The 12575-nt window shown below is 43.5% G+C and overlaps 1 protein-coding gene across 2 annotated transcripts; it reads left to right on the top strand.

Moving 5' to 3' along the window:
• The first annotated feature begins 486 nt into the window (after positions 1-486).
• DDX47 (DEAD-box helicase 47) lies at positions 487-9182 on the top strand. 2 transcript variants are annotated; one of them, XM_050913791.1, is made up of 12 exons: positions 487-582; positions 1335-1428; positions 2903-3091; positions 3771-3842; positions 4385-4503; positions 5023-5094; positions 5219-5335; positions 5515-5661; positions 5968-6105; positions 7515-7585; positions 8124-8253; positions 8347-9182. In XM_050913791.1, exons 1-12 carry the CDS (start codon positions 487-489, stop codon positions 8467-8469), a joined length of 1368 nt encoding a protein of 455 aa, XP_050769748.1. In that variant the 3' UTR covers positions 8470-9182. The 2 variants fall into 2 exon arrangements, with proteins under 2 accessions (XP_050769748.1, XP_050769753.1); XM_050913796.1 differs by lacking the exon at positions 5515-5661.
• Positions 9183-12575: the final 3393 nt, after the last annotated feature.

The following is a 12575-nucleotide window of genomic DNA, read 5'->3' as shown; positions in this document are numbered from 1 at the left end:
ATATTTAGAAGAAAGGCCTCCTCAAGTATGCTGCTTTATAATCTTGTGCAGAGTCAGGATGTTTCCACAGACATGGCAACTCGGCCGAAGTCGGCTCCTTTACATCAGCAGAGGAGAAAATGACAGCACTTGGTACCCCGGGCATTACACCCACTTCCCAGAGGGCTGCACGCTGAAGAAATCCAGATGCAGAAGACACCTTCTGACCGCAAGAAAATGAGACCGCCTATACCTCACGGCAGCACGACCACCGTCGCAGTGCTTTGACGGCGCGGCGCAGCGTTCCCGCCGCCCCGGCTCCAGTCGCCGACAGCAGCGGCGAAAGCGACGGCCCCAACGCCTAACGGCCGCCGCGCGTGGCCCCTCGAGCCCCGCCCCGCCCGCTCCGATCGGCTCTTTCCTCCGAACTACAAATCCCATAACACCCCCAAGGGAGACTACAACTCCCAGAGTGCTCTGCGCTGTCTCAGAAAGAGACGGTTCAAAATGGCGGCAGGAGACGAGGAAGGGCCGGCGGCGGAGCCGGAGCCAGTGGTGGAGCCGGAGCCGGCGGTGGAAGAGCCACGGAGCTTCAAGGACCTGGTGAGGCCGGACTGGAGCTGCTTCTGCCCCGCTACTCCCTCCTTCGTCCGGAGGAGCACCCTTCTGCCCTCGCCCCGCATGTCAGGCCGGGGGGGAGCTCCTCGCACAGCCCCGTGTGCCAGGCCGTGCAGCACGCTGCCCCGCCGTGCTTGCCCCGTCGTGGCATGGCCCCGGGCTGCGCCTCTCCGCGGGCTGCAGGCGGCCCCAGGCCCGGCGGAGCCGCCGATGCACGGGGGGCAGACACGTGCGCCGCCGTCGGTGCGTCAATCTGCGGGCGTGGTGCTGTGCCCGGGCAGGAGGTTTGGGGAGTTCGGGCCTCTGCTCTGGTGAGATTGGCGTTGCTGCTCTGGTCTGTGCTCCTCAGCCGGCTGCCTGTATTTTCAGTTGTGTTAACTTGCCCAGGCGTTTTCCTTTTTCCATGCTCATGGGATATCCCCAGAGGGGAAGAGAGACAGCTCTGTGTTTGTGTAAAGTTCCTTGTGTAAACTAGGGAAAAATTTACTAGTTTCTTACTGATGGCAGTGACCTCTAACAGTTTTGAACAAATCTGTGAAGTTACTGATGGAGGTGGGGATCACTGTGAGCAGCCTGCCCTTTCATGTAGTTGCATTGAGGGCCTGATGGGGTTTGTCTCCGCTAGAGACAAGCTTGGCTCTATTGCAACATGTATTTTAACTTAACTCAACTCTGTGATTTCATTTAGGTCTCCTTGGTGATGTCTGTTTCCCTTTTCTCTTTTCACTAATGTTCAGGGAGTGACAGATGTCCTGTGTGAAGCTTGTGACCAGTTAGGATGGAAGATGCCAACAAAGATCCAAGTTGAGGCTATTCCAGTGGCTCTCCAAGGTGAGCAGTGTGCTTCTTTGATCCCAAATCTGGGGATGCCCCAGGAGCTCTATGTGAATGAATTTTGCTGAGTGAGAAGTAAATGGCAGGGATGAGAGCGTTCTCACTTCTTCATCATTGAAGATCTCTGTCTAGAAGTAGTCTCTGTGTTCATTCTTGTGTCCTTCCCAGGTGAAGCTTGGAATACTAATTTCTCCTATAATACTGCCTGCAGTTGCAAACTTTCAAATGGGTACAAACGTGGGTTCTTGAGTGTTCACTATTGTTGCATAGTTCTGACACTTCATGTTAAATAGAATTATTGTCAATCATTTGAGCTGCTAGTCTGCATTGACCATTTTCTTTTTGAAATACTCAAAGATACACAGGAAACTTCTGATAGATTTAGGACTGTGCCTATTCTGGTAGAGACCTACAGTGTGTATCTGAAATTGGAGATGCCTTGACTGATTACATAGCTTGTATAATCTGCTTTGCTGTGAGCAGGCAGTTCTTTGAAAATAGGTATCTGGAGTGAGTAATAACCAAACCACAGTGACTTTCTGTAAACATCCTGGAATTAAAGGAAAATAAATTACTGAATTCAGCAAACATTTCTGCCTCTAGAATATTTGGTGGTTGTTTTTTTCAAAAAGAAACCAAAACACTGTGAAGCAGGAACAGCACAATGTAGTGACAGAATGGGAATAAACTTTCAGTGTCTACTCTGTCCTAGTACTTAACTGTTGTCAGACTCTTTTACTCCACATATAAGATTCTCTTGAAAAAAAAAAAAACAAAAGTAAGATTGCATTCCTGAGAAGTTGTCTCCAGTTTAAGGCCTGTTGGTAACATGTTCTTCTCAGCTGTAGGAGTTTAAGAGGTCAGAATGGATTCTACTGATGAATTCTACCGTGTTGCCTGCGCTGTTTTTGGGCAAAGGACTTGCTGTCCTAATCCTTCCTGCTGCAAACTGGTTTAGATTACTCTTAATCAATGACACAAAATTGATTGTGGCTTGTGAAATGTGAGTTTGGTAGTGCTGTTGTCTTGTAGTTGGTATGACCTAAGTCTCAAACACTGGAGTCTATTTCCTTGTAAGCCAGTAAACAGATAACAGTTGATCTAGAATACTTACCCAGATAGAAGCAGTAGGCTGTAAATTGATGGACAGATTTGAGAAATAATAAAGTAAAGCTTTTTTTGAACCTAAAGTTTGTATGAAAACCTGTATATTGGCAGAAGCTTAACTAGAGAATGCAAAGGATCGAGATTGTAATTATTGTACAAATGAAGTCACACTCTAAAAATGCTGCAGAGATGTTCTGAAATTCTTCGTTTTAGCCCTTTGTTCTTCTTTACCCTTTGTGTTTCTCCTTTTTTTTTTTTTTTCTATCCTTAGGGAATTCTTGTGCTTTATTGCACAGTGCTTTAAAGGCTTCTTTCTCTGGTCTAGATTTGTAACAGTTTTTGTCCTCCTTGCTGCTCCTTGTAGGCAGAGATATCATTGGACTGGCAGAAACTGGCTCTGGAAAAACAGGAGCCTTTGCTTTGCCAATTCTTCAAGCACTGCTGGAAACACCTCAGCGATTATTTGCTCTTGTCCTCACACCAACAAGGGAGCTGGCCTTCCAAATCTCAGAGCAGTTTGAAGCTCTTGGATCCTCCATCGGTGTCCACAGTGGTAAGTAGCTTTGTGATATTTGAGCAGTTTTCCTGAAGACTGAAGTTTGTCAGCTCTGGATTGCAAAGGAAAAAAGAGAGAGTATTTGTTTGGAGGGTTGAACAAAAGGTGAGAGAAGCTTATGATGCTGGAAGACAGAGATCTGGTATCGGGTTTGGGAAAGAAAGACTGTATGGTCTTTCCTGATGGAGTAGTCTGCAGCTGTTCTGCATTTTATGTCCAAACAGTTAAAGATGGAAGTAGAAGAGAATCTTCTCAATAGTAAGTTTGTATCCAGTGAAACTGCATAGGGCTCTGCTCTACAGTGTGATGTAGTTTAATCTTTCCTTCAGGCTGTCTGTATTGGTTCTGTAGATAGTCTCTACAAACATAAAAGCTTTGTGGGTGTTTTTAGAATTCCTAGGTTTTTGCAGCTGAGTTAAGCTGCAAGGAATAGATTCTGCCTGTAGCTCTTCAACTCTGAAAATAAAATACCTGGGGCCAGTAAGGACTTAATTGTATGGCTTAAGAGGCCTGGGAGGGTCAGATGTGCTAAAAAGAAGTGAATTCTTGTAAAGATAAGTAGCCTTTCATTTGTACAGAGTCGTTGTGGGTGGCAGGGAGTAGGGGGAAGCACTGTGGTGCCAGGGACTGGCTGGTACTACCCTGAGAAATTCACTATATTCTATTTGTCCTGCAGCGGTTATTGTGGGTGGAATTGACACAATGTCTCAATCTCTGGCCTTAGCCAAGAAACCACATGTTATAATTGGTAAGTTAACATGCTGGGGGTACGGGGTATGAATATTATCAAACTACAGTTGTCCAAAGAAAGAGTGCCAAAAGGTTTTGTGCATTTGAAGGAGAAGTGAGAGTACATCCTTCGTTTATTTTTGTCCTGAGATCTGAGTACTGGCTTGTTAATGTTTCTAAAGTATACACCCGTAGCCTTGCTGCTACAAGCTCATTCCAAAGCATTCCTGCTAGACTGCCTTTGGCTTGGTTTTTTATTCTCCTCAAGTATTCAAAATGCTGGTCTCATCCTTCTCAGTACAACTTTTCTATAGTCTGTTTTGTTTTGTGGGTTTTTTAGGGGGAGAGGGGGAAGGCGGGCATTCTTCAGAGAGTCTGACTCCATTAGTCTTATTTCAAAACACTCTGAAAATATCCTATGAAAGAGTCCTTCCCACAAAGCAATCTGCCTTTACTTCTCTTGGACAAAGAATCCCATTTCTGTAATGGATGACTCTCTTGCCTCTTTGGATCTTTTCCTTTGCTTTCGCTCTAAATTTGCTCTCGTGATTTTGTTGATAGCAACCCCTGGCCGTCTAGTTGATCATCTGGAGAACACAAAGGGCTTCAACTTACGAGCTCTGAAGTTCCTAGTGATGGATGAGGCTGACCGGATCCTTAACATGGATTTTGAGACAGAGGTAGGAATCTGCTAAAAGAAGAGTTTGGAACACCAGATGAGTCCCTTTAAAATTGCTTCATATAGTCACATAGTAAACACTGAGCTGTTCTGTAGAAATCAACAGCAAATTGTAACTAGGATCTAATAATTGCGCAAAAGTCTATGGTGGGAGTAGAACTTAACAGAGTTCTGCAGAGCACTAGCAAGACAGTAGAGGAGGCATTTTGTCTCTGAAATCTACTGGTTTTTCTGGAGCACATGACATGGATGCAGTTACTGTACAACATGATCGGACATGCGTTCCTGCAGGAATATTGCCTGATATTTGCACTGCTATTGGACTTCTGGAGTTCACACTGCCTAATTGTCAACAAGCTATCAGCCTACACCTTCCCTTTAGAAGAGGGAAAATTTGTTCCTACTGTGAGTCCAGGTTGCACACACGCATTACTCTTCATTTGGATGTTCATTGTATTTGGAGACTTATGTCTTGATTGCTGTTGTATTCAGCATTTCCATTTCTTTTCTATTTTTACAGGTAGATAAGATACTAAAAGTGATTCCTCGAGACAGGAAGACATTCCTGTTTTCTGCTACCATGACCAAGAAGGTGAGAGCAGAGTATTCTGCTTTAGTTCTCTTTCCATCAGGCTATACTGTTGACTAGACTGTATGATACAGGTTTCTTACTACTAGATGGACAGAGATCTTGTCACTTACATTGATCTTCCCAGGTTCAAAAACTCCAGCGTGCTGCTCTGAAGAATCCTGTTAAATGTGCTGTTTCTTCCAAATATCAGACAGTTGAAAAACTACAGCAGTACTACATTTTTATCCCCTCCAAATTCAAGGTAGTGCCACTTCTGTTTTTTCCCTCTTCTGATTGTGTCTTGTCTTGCTGTTCCCACATCTGCCCAGTATCTTGTCATCTTCTCTGGCTTATAGTTACTCTTTAATGTGGCATGTGTGATTATCTTTTTTTTTTCTTTTTTTTTCTTTTTCCTTTTCTTCTCTCTCTGTTTCTTTACAGGACAGCTACCTGGTTTATATCTTGAATGAACTAGCTGGAAACTCTTTCATGATATTCTGTAGTACGTGTAACAATACTCAGAGGACTGCTCTACTGCTCCGCAACCTGGGGTTCACTGCCATTCCTCTCCACGGGCAGATGAGTCAGGTATGGGCATACCACACAGAACGGAGTAGACAGGAGACCTGTCGCTTGGGAAATGGGCTGCAACATACTGAGTCACAACGACCTTGCAGAAGGAGTATTTCACAGCTAGTGGACTGGACTGATCCCTAGAAATTTAACTAATGTGAATGCTGCCACTGATTCTATAATAGCTCAGAAAGAAATTAAGATAAGTGAGATTTTTGAGTAGTTCGTCCCCCAGTTCTTCTGTACCAGTATTTCAACAAGAGCATATTAACCAGAATGAGCATTATTCTCTCATTCCCTTTTTGTCCTCCTCTCTTCCAGAATAAACGCTTGGGCTCTTTAAACAAGTTCAAGGCAAAGGCACGTTCTATTCTGCTGGCTACTGATGTTGCAAGCAGAGGTCTGGACATCCCACATGTAGATGTGGTGATAAACTTTGATATTCCTACGCACTCTAAGGTAAGCTAGTCTGTGTGCCAGCTGAGAGCTTCTGGTCACCGGGAGGCATAGTGAAGCTAGACAAAGGAACAAAGACACCTTTTCTCTGTTCTGCTGACTGGAAGTCTAGTTCACACTTCTGTAGATTAAAAGATGTAGTTCAGCCTCTGTAGTTGAGTTGGTATCTCTGGTTGGGTGGCCTCATCTGGATTGTAGAACTGATCCCATAAGTGAAGAGGGGAAGTGAGGGACGTTCTGTGTCTTTGTATTTCTGCTCAGAATATATGTTTTGCCATATTACATTAAAGGGCTTCTAGACTTTGAAAACAGTTTTAACATAGTACTAGTTTCAGGTAGTCATCTCGGTTGCTGTGATCCAGGTCTGCCTTCACATTTTGAACTCTGTTTTAAAAAAAAAAAAAAAAAAAAAAAATTCTCCCATTATGTTCAATGAGGATTTGATCAAGAAAGATGTCTTTAATATGTTTCACCTTCATATCACAAAAGTACAGCAAACTGAAAAAAAAAAAAAAAGAGTTACTAACCCTCTACGTTATAGAAAGTACAGTATTATCTTAGGGGTGTGACTGGTTTCCCAGCCTAGTTTCAGAAAGCATACCATTAACAAGCATTTCAGGAATTGCTATTGTTCCTTATAATGATCAAAGATACTACACATTGCAAGCAGAAGAAAGTATGGTGGTTCTTTTGAAGACACTGCTTTTGACATTGTAGGAGGAAAAAAGTGGGGAAAAAAAAAAAAAGGTGGGGGCAGCAGCTTGAATGACATCGTTACAGTTTTTGTGCCCCTCCTCGTCTAACCATGTCACAGAACACGTTCTTTCTCATGATGCTTTCTTTCTGCACAGATCCTACATGGAGAAGGGAGTATTTTAATTTCCATAATGCAGTATAAAACCTGGAAAACAGCCTAGAACCATATAAACTGAAGACACGCAATGGATCAGACGCTTCCAAGTTTTCTCATTCATCCTCTGTTTCACTGTGCTTGCCAAACTTAAATCTACTTGCCAGAGAGTTTGTCTGGAAGACAGACTACGTAGAGCACTAGATCCCAAGACTGAAAATGCAGGCATTGGCTCGCTTTAAATATTAGCTTTTCAAGGAAGTGATCGTTCATTAGCAAAGTCATGTATGACAACTTTTGTCCTGCAATCTTGAATAATTGGAGGTGGTCTTCTCCTTTAGAAAGAGAAGAATTCAAACGTTAAAACCAAAGATATGCCTCCACAAGCCAGCATCTTCTCAAATCCTAATGCTGCACACGATCCCAAGTATTTAATCCTGGCTGTATTTTCTCCCCATTTTTTGTTCTTTTCTAAAGAAAAATTATATGGGCTGATTTTCCGTAACTTCTGTTCTGTGTTTGGTGGACATACCTTATTGCTTATCAAGAAAATTGTTTTCAGGATTACATTCATCGTGTTGGGAGAACAGCTCGAGCTGGGAGATCTGGCAAATCTATCACCTTTGTCACACAGTAAGTGTTAAAATGTGGCAGACTTATTCTTCCCAGCTGTGTTTCAGAGCAGAAAACATCTGACTTCATCCTGGGTGAGAAGAAAATACTACTTTTCATTTTGAGGTGCCAGTTGGATTTATTTAGTTAAGGGGGAGAGAATTCAAAGCCCAGGGTGGGGAGGGAGGAAGGTCTAGATAAATTCTAGAAGCAGGCATGTAACGAGCAGAACTAAGTGCTTATAACTTGATTGTATAATATACATACATTTTTATAAAATATAATCCAGGTTAAGTAAGTGTGGGTTTTTGATAAATACTGAAGTATTTGTCTAAAAAAAGTCTTTGCCAAATACTTCTGAACAGAGATGAGCTGAATAAATCAGTGAAGCCATCCCGAATGATGGCATCATTCAGATGCAATTACGAGTTGCTTGTGAGACCATCAGCACAAGCTAACAATATCTGTGGGCTGGAGATAAGGGGTGATATCTATGGGTGGTGACAGCTGAAGACCTCTCAAGACGGCTGATTCAAGCTGGTGTCTTGTCTTTTCTCAGGTACGATGTAGAGCTGTTCCAGCGCATTGAACACCTGATTGGCAAGAAGCTGCCAGCTTTCCCCACGCAAGAGGAGGAAGTCATGATGCTGACAGAGCGTGTGGCTGAGGCCCAGAGATTTGCTCGAATGGTGGGTGCTGGCTTTTTGTCCCTCTACTCGCTGTTGTAGACTGAATTTCCTCAGGTGCCAGAACTCTTGGTCAATCTCTTGATTGCATTGCAGGAGTTGCGGGAGCAGGGAGAGAAGAAGCGACCTCGGAATGATAACAATGATGACACAGAAGAAGCTATTGGTGTCAGGAATAAGGTGGCAGGTGGGAAAAAGAAGAAAAGGAAAGTCTTCTAGTTCAGTATTTGGACAGACTTTATTTTTCTCTTTATGGCTACATGAGCTTGGCAAAAACAGTCTACCGAGACATCTCCAGTGGATTTTTTTTCAGAACTACTCATGAAATTGGGCAGTCCACCTGGAAAACAACTTCCTCTCTTCTGCTTCACCAGTTAAAGACTGAGCTTGGCCCATTGTGGTACCATGGGACCAGTCTTCCTTTCAGAGACACGAGACCGTCGCCTCTGGACCTGAAAGCAGCTATGGTCTGGCCCTGCTCACTCACAAAGAGGTGCAGTGTGAGTGCAGCTTTCCCACTGCTGCAGCCTGTCTCACTACCCAAGCTCACTGAGTGCATCTGGGGTCAGATAGGTCTGTCAGAAGAAAGAGAGGAAAAAGTTAAAAGAAACGACTGAGTTTCCACAGCACAGCTGTGATGGCCTTGCCTTAGTGAAGGGACCTGTGACGTGGAGAACTTCAAATAGATTTTGCTTAGTTTTAAAGCTACCTGGTTTTCCTTGTCTTATCACTGACCTGTTCTGCTCATTTTGAATATCGGCTCTGCCAGAAGGTTTTCTTCTTAGGTCAATCTTAGCAATTCAGGTGTGATATCAATACGTTAGATGTGTCAGCTGAAGAGTGGCCCAGCACATAGAGAACCCGTTTCAGCAGGGTTAGGCTATTCACTGCCTGGAATTCAATCCAGAATCTGTAATGATTGGCAAGATCAAGGAGAGGTCTGGGGGTTTTGGGGGGGTTTTTTTGTTTGTTTGCTTGTTTTTTGGGGTTTTTTTTTTTTTTTGGTGGCTGATTCTTGTAGTACTTACAAACCAACAGAAGAGGGTGGTACTTACATAGGAAAGCAGCTCATGAGCTGGGTGGTGAAGAAAAACCGGTATAGAGGCTCTTTCTGTGTTTCCCTATTTATTTCTGTCTTAGGCAGAGTTCAGTGCCGTATAAGTAGGCTCTTGCAAGAACGGGATAAATGTACTTATCTTCATATCAAACCAGAAGGTTAGTGCTAGTTTCCATTGGCAATAAAAAAATGTTCACACTGGACATTTCTGCTGGTGGGCAGAGAAGGGTGAGAAGCTCCTTCGTGATCACTCAGCGTGAAAATTTAATGTCCATTAGAACCACTCATAAACTGGATTTTTTGCTACATGAAAAACAATGTTCAAAAGATTCTTTTTCAGATGTAAATGGAAAGCAGAAACTACTACAGTAATCAAGATGAGCACAATGGTTACTTCATAGTGTCAACATAAATCTAATATACACATGTATGCTAGTCAGAATGCTTTTATCCTTTTGTTTGGGGCAGCACATTTTGCAAAATTACAGAAAATTCAGCATGGTTAAAACTAAGGGGAACATGTTTTTCTTTTTTATTTAAAACAGCTCTGTTGTCTTTGTGAGGAACAAACATACTCTCTGGTGTGAGAAGAGTGCCAGCGTTCGTTCTTTGTCCTTTATTTTGTAGCAGTGTACTCAAATCTCCTGAATACTCACCTTCGAGTTTGATAGCTCTAAGGCAGCTAAGTAAGGGTACAGATCTTGGGTATGTTGACTGCTAAGAGCATTCTGACAAAGCAGGAAGAGAGTGTGCGTCTTTCGTGGGTCCTAGGGCAGAGAGGCGGGGGTGGAAGGTCAGTAACAAGAACATGTTAATTCTATGGTGCCCTTTGGCAGGGATCCCCACAGGTAAGAGGAAACAGCCCTAGAATGCACCAGAGAGAGGAATAAAATGAGGGAGCATATGGGTGGAGATGCAAATGCTTGTTCTCCATGGAGCAAGGGAACTCTGCTGACTGGTCCTCTGTCCTGCTGGATGCTTGAACAACGCTTCTTATCCTTCACAAGCAGGACTGGGTTGGTCCCACTATCAGCAAATGAAGATTAAATCCCTATGAGGCTCCTGGGTCTCTGGAAAACCTCTTAGTGTTATTCCGAGCTATGTAATGGGTGGCATGCGGAGTCAGTCCTGAACCAATCTTATAAAGTGATGTGAAGGGCAATTTTATTGCTGGAGGAGGTAGGGCAGGGTCATTCCTTTCAGTAGTAGTATGAGGCTTTCTTTAATAGATTGATTCTCTAGCATCTCTCTGTGTTCTTTCCTGTGTGGAACGCTGCAACAGCAGAGGGGATCTGTCTTGCCCCTTGATGGGATCAAAGATTCTCTATCCCTCCTCTGCAGCTGCAAGAATAACAGAGGCAAGTAGAGCTGCTCCTTGTAAAAGGGTGCAGAGCCTCTGTGAGAGTGACTCCTAGACAGCTGGCCATCTCCCTTGATTTGGAAGGACAAGCTGTAGAAACACTTGGCACTAGAAAAGCAAAGGTCTCACCACACCCACATTCTCACTGGTGCCTCACCTGCCACAGGTATGTGCATTCAATTTCAACTAAAAATATCTCAAGAGGTTGGAGGGGCAGGAAATAGTTTCTTATTGTGACTACACCATGAGGGCTAGGTCAGAGGGTGTTTGTATAACTGAAGTGGAATAGGGAGTGTCTGAAGATGTGTTTGGTCAAAACGGAATTTGCAGCCAGGCTAAAGCAAAATCTGTAGCTGATCTAATGAAACTTGAGGGGAAAAGAATGGAGTGAGACCTGTCTCTCTCTGGATAAAAGACAGTTCAGATAATACCAGCACTGGTATGTGTTGCTGCATACTTTTGTACAACAACTGATGTCAGTGTGTTTGTTCAGTCAGGAGGACTCTTGAGGGGCAGTTCTGAAGCACACCTCTCTGCACACCTCTCGAGTCTTTGCACAGCAGGGAGCTAAAGTGGAGGATTAACCTTAGTGTGATGTAAGGTAGGATCGGGCTAACACAACCTGTCATTTTTTTGTGGTTGAAACTCAAGTGAAGTTTCAACAAAAGCTGTGTTCTCAAAAGATGTTCAGTGGGGTTGTTCGCAGTTTGAAACAACTCTGCACTTCCCAAGTCCATAATGAGGTGATTGTCTATATACTTGTAATATGTATTTTAAATAATGTTTTATAGTTTTGATTTTTAATACTGCATAGGTGACTACCACAGGCAGTAAAGAAGGGGGATATAGTGTCTTTCCTTTAAGTGTTCTAGAGCTAGCAGAAGCGGGACAATGCTTTGGAGGGGAGGAGTAAAATTAAACATTGATGTCAGTGTGGATAACTGACTTCAAGATGACTGAGGATAGTTGCAAAAAGTAGCAGTCCCTGCAACCACAGTGTGGTCCAGAGCAGAAGCTGCGCTGAATTGACCTATCTGAAATGGATTTGGCCATCTCAGTTCCCCAGTGCCAGGGGCTGCAAAGGAAGACATGGGAAGGAAAGCACAGCTGGGAACCAAGGTGGGGAATCCAGGGCACTTTTCTGTGGTGGCAGCCTGAGCCTAAGTCTGCTTAAAATAATAATGAGGAACACAGTGTGTTCAAGGACCTGGGAGCCCACCTCCCCCTCTGCCCCAAAAAGGTAGAGATGACCAAGAAGGAGAGCGAAGTATGATGACTTTCTAGCAACACCATTAACTTGTGCTGAGAAGAGGCTCAGTTTAGGAGGGAACTCTGAGTAAGAAGTGATTGGGAATCTGGAGGGCTTTAGTTTACAAAGTAGGACTGAAATTACGAAACATTCCCAGTTTAGCCAAGCACTGAAGAAGGCAAATATCCAACATACTTAAAAGCCCTTGGAACTACGGAAGAAGGAATGGAATTGATTGCATGACCTGTGAAAGACACAGGCATGTACCAAGCATTTTGATGTTGTGTAAATGTGAAATCGTGGTTTGCCTGCAATGGCATGTAGGAGGAGCTTCTGTAAATGTTCAAGTGAGCAATTCTTGTAAATGTTGCAGAGCAAATGCTGTAAAAATCCAGCTTTGGTGCCAGAGGTAGTCCACTTAGTCATTCTGAATTCTTACTGCTCTTGTTTACACACTTACCAGTAGATTTTTGAGGGGAAAAAAACTATGACTGTGTAAACACGGAGAATTAGAATATGAGTTTCTGACAGAATCCCAAGCTTTGAGGTTAACTCCTGAGCTTTAAAAAAAAAAAAAAGTTAAAAGACACTTTCTTAGTCTTCAGATGGCTGTTTTTCCTGGTCAGACTGTGAAAGCTCCTTCTGAATAACAATATTTA

Source organism: Gymnogyps californianus, chromosome 1 (genome assembly GCF_018139145.2).
Source record: "Gymnogyps californianus isolate 813 chromosome 1, ASM1813914v2, whole genome shotgun sequence".
Lineage (NCBI taxonomy): Eukaryota > Metazoa > Chordata > Aves > Accipitriformes > Cathartidae > Gymnogyps > Gymnogyps californianus.
This window is presented reverse-complemented; position numbering and strand designations above follow the sequence as displayed.

Bases quoted from the DNA above. Each gene is read 5' to 3' on its own strand.
- DDX47 (XM_050913791.1), top strand. From the start codon at position 487: ATGGCGGCAGGAGACGAGGAAGGGCCGGCGGCGGAGCCGGAGCCAGTG. The intron at 583-1,334 runs GTGAGGCCGGAC...ACTAATGTTCAG, and splicing joins CACGGAGCTTCAAGGACCTG to GGAGTGACAGATGTCCTGTG. The intron at 5,336-5,514 runs GTAGTGCCACTT...GTTTCTTTACAG, and splicing joins TTATCCCCTCCAAATTCAAG to GACAGCTACCTGGTTTATAT.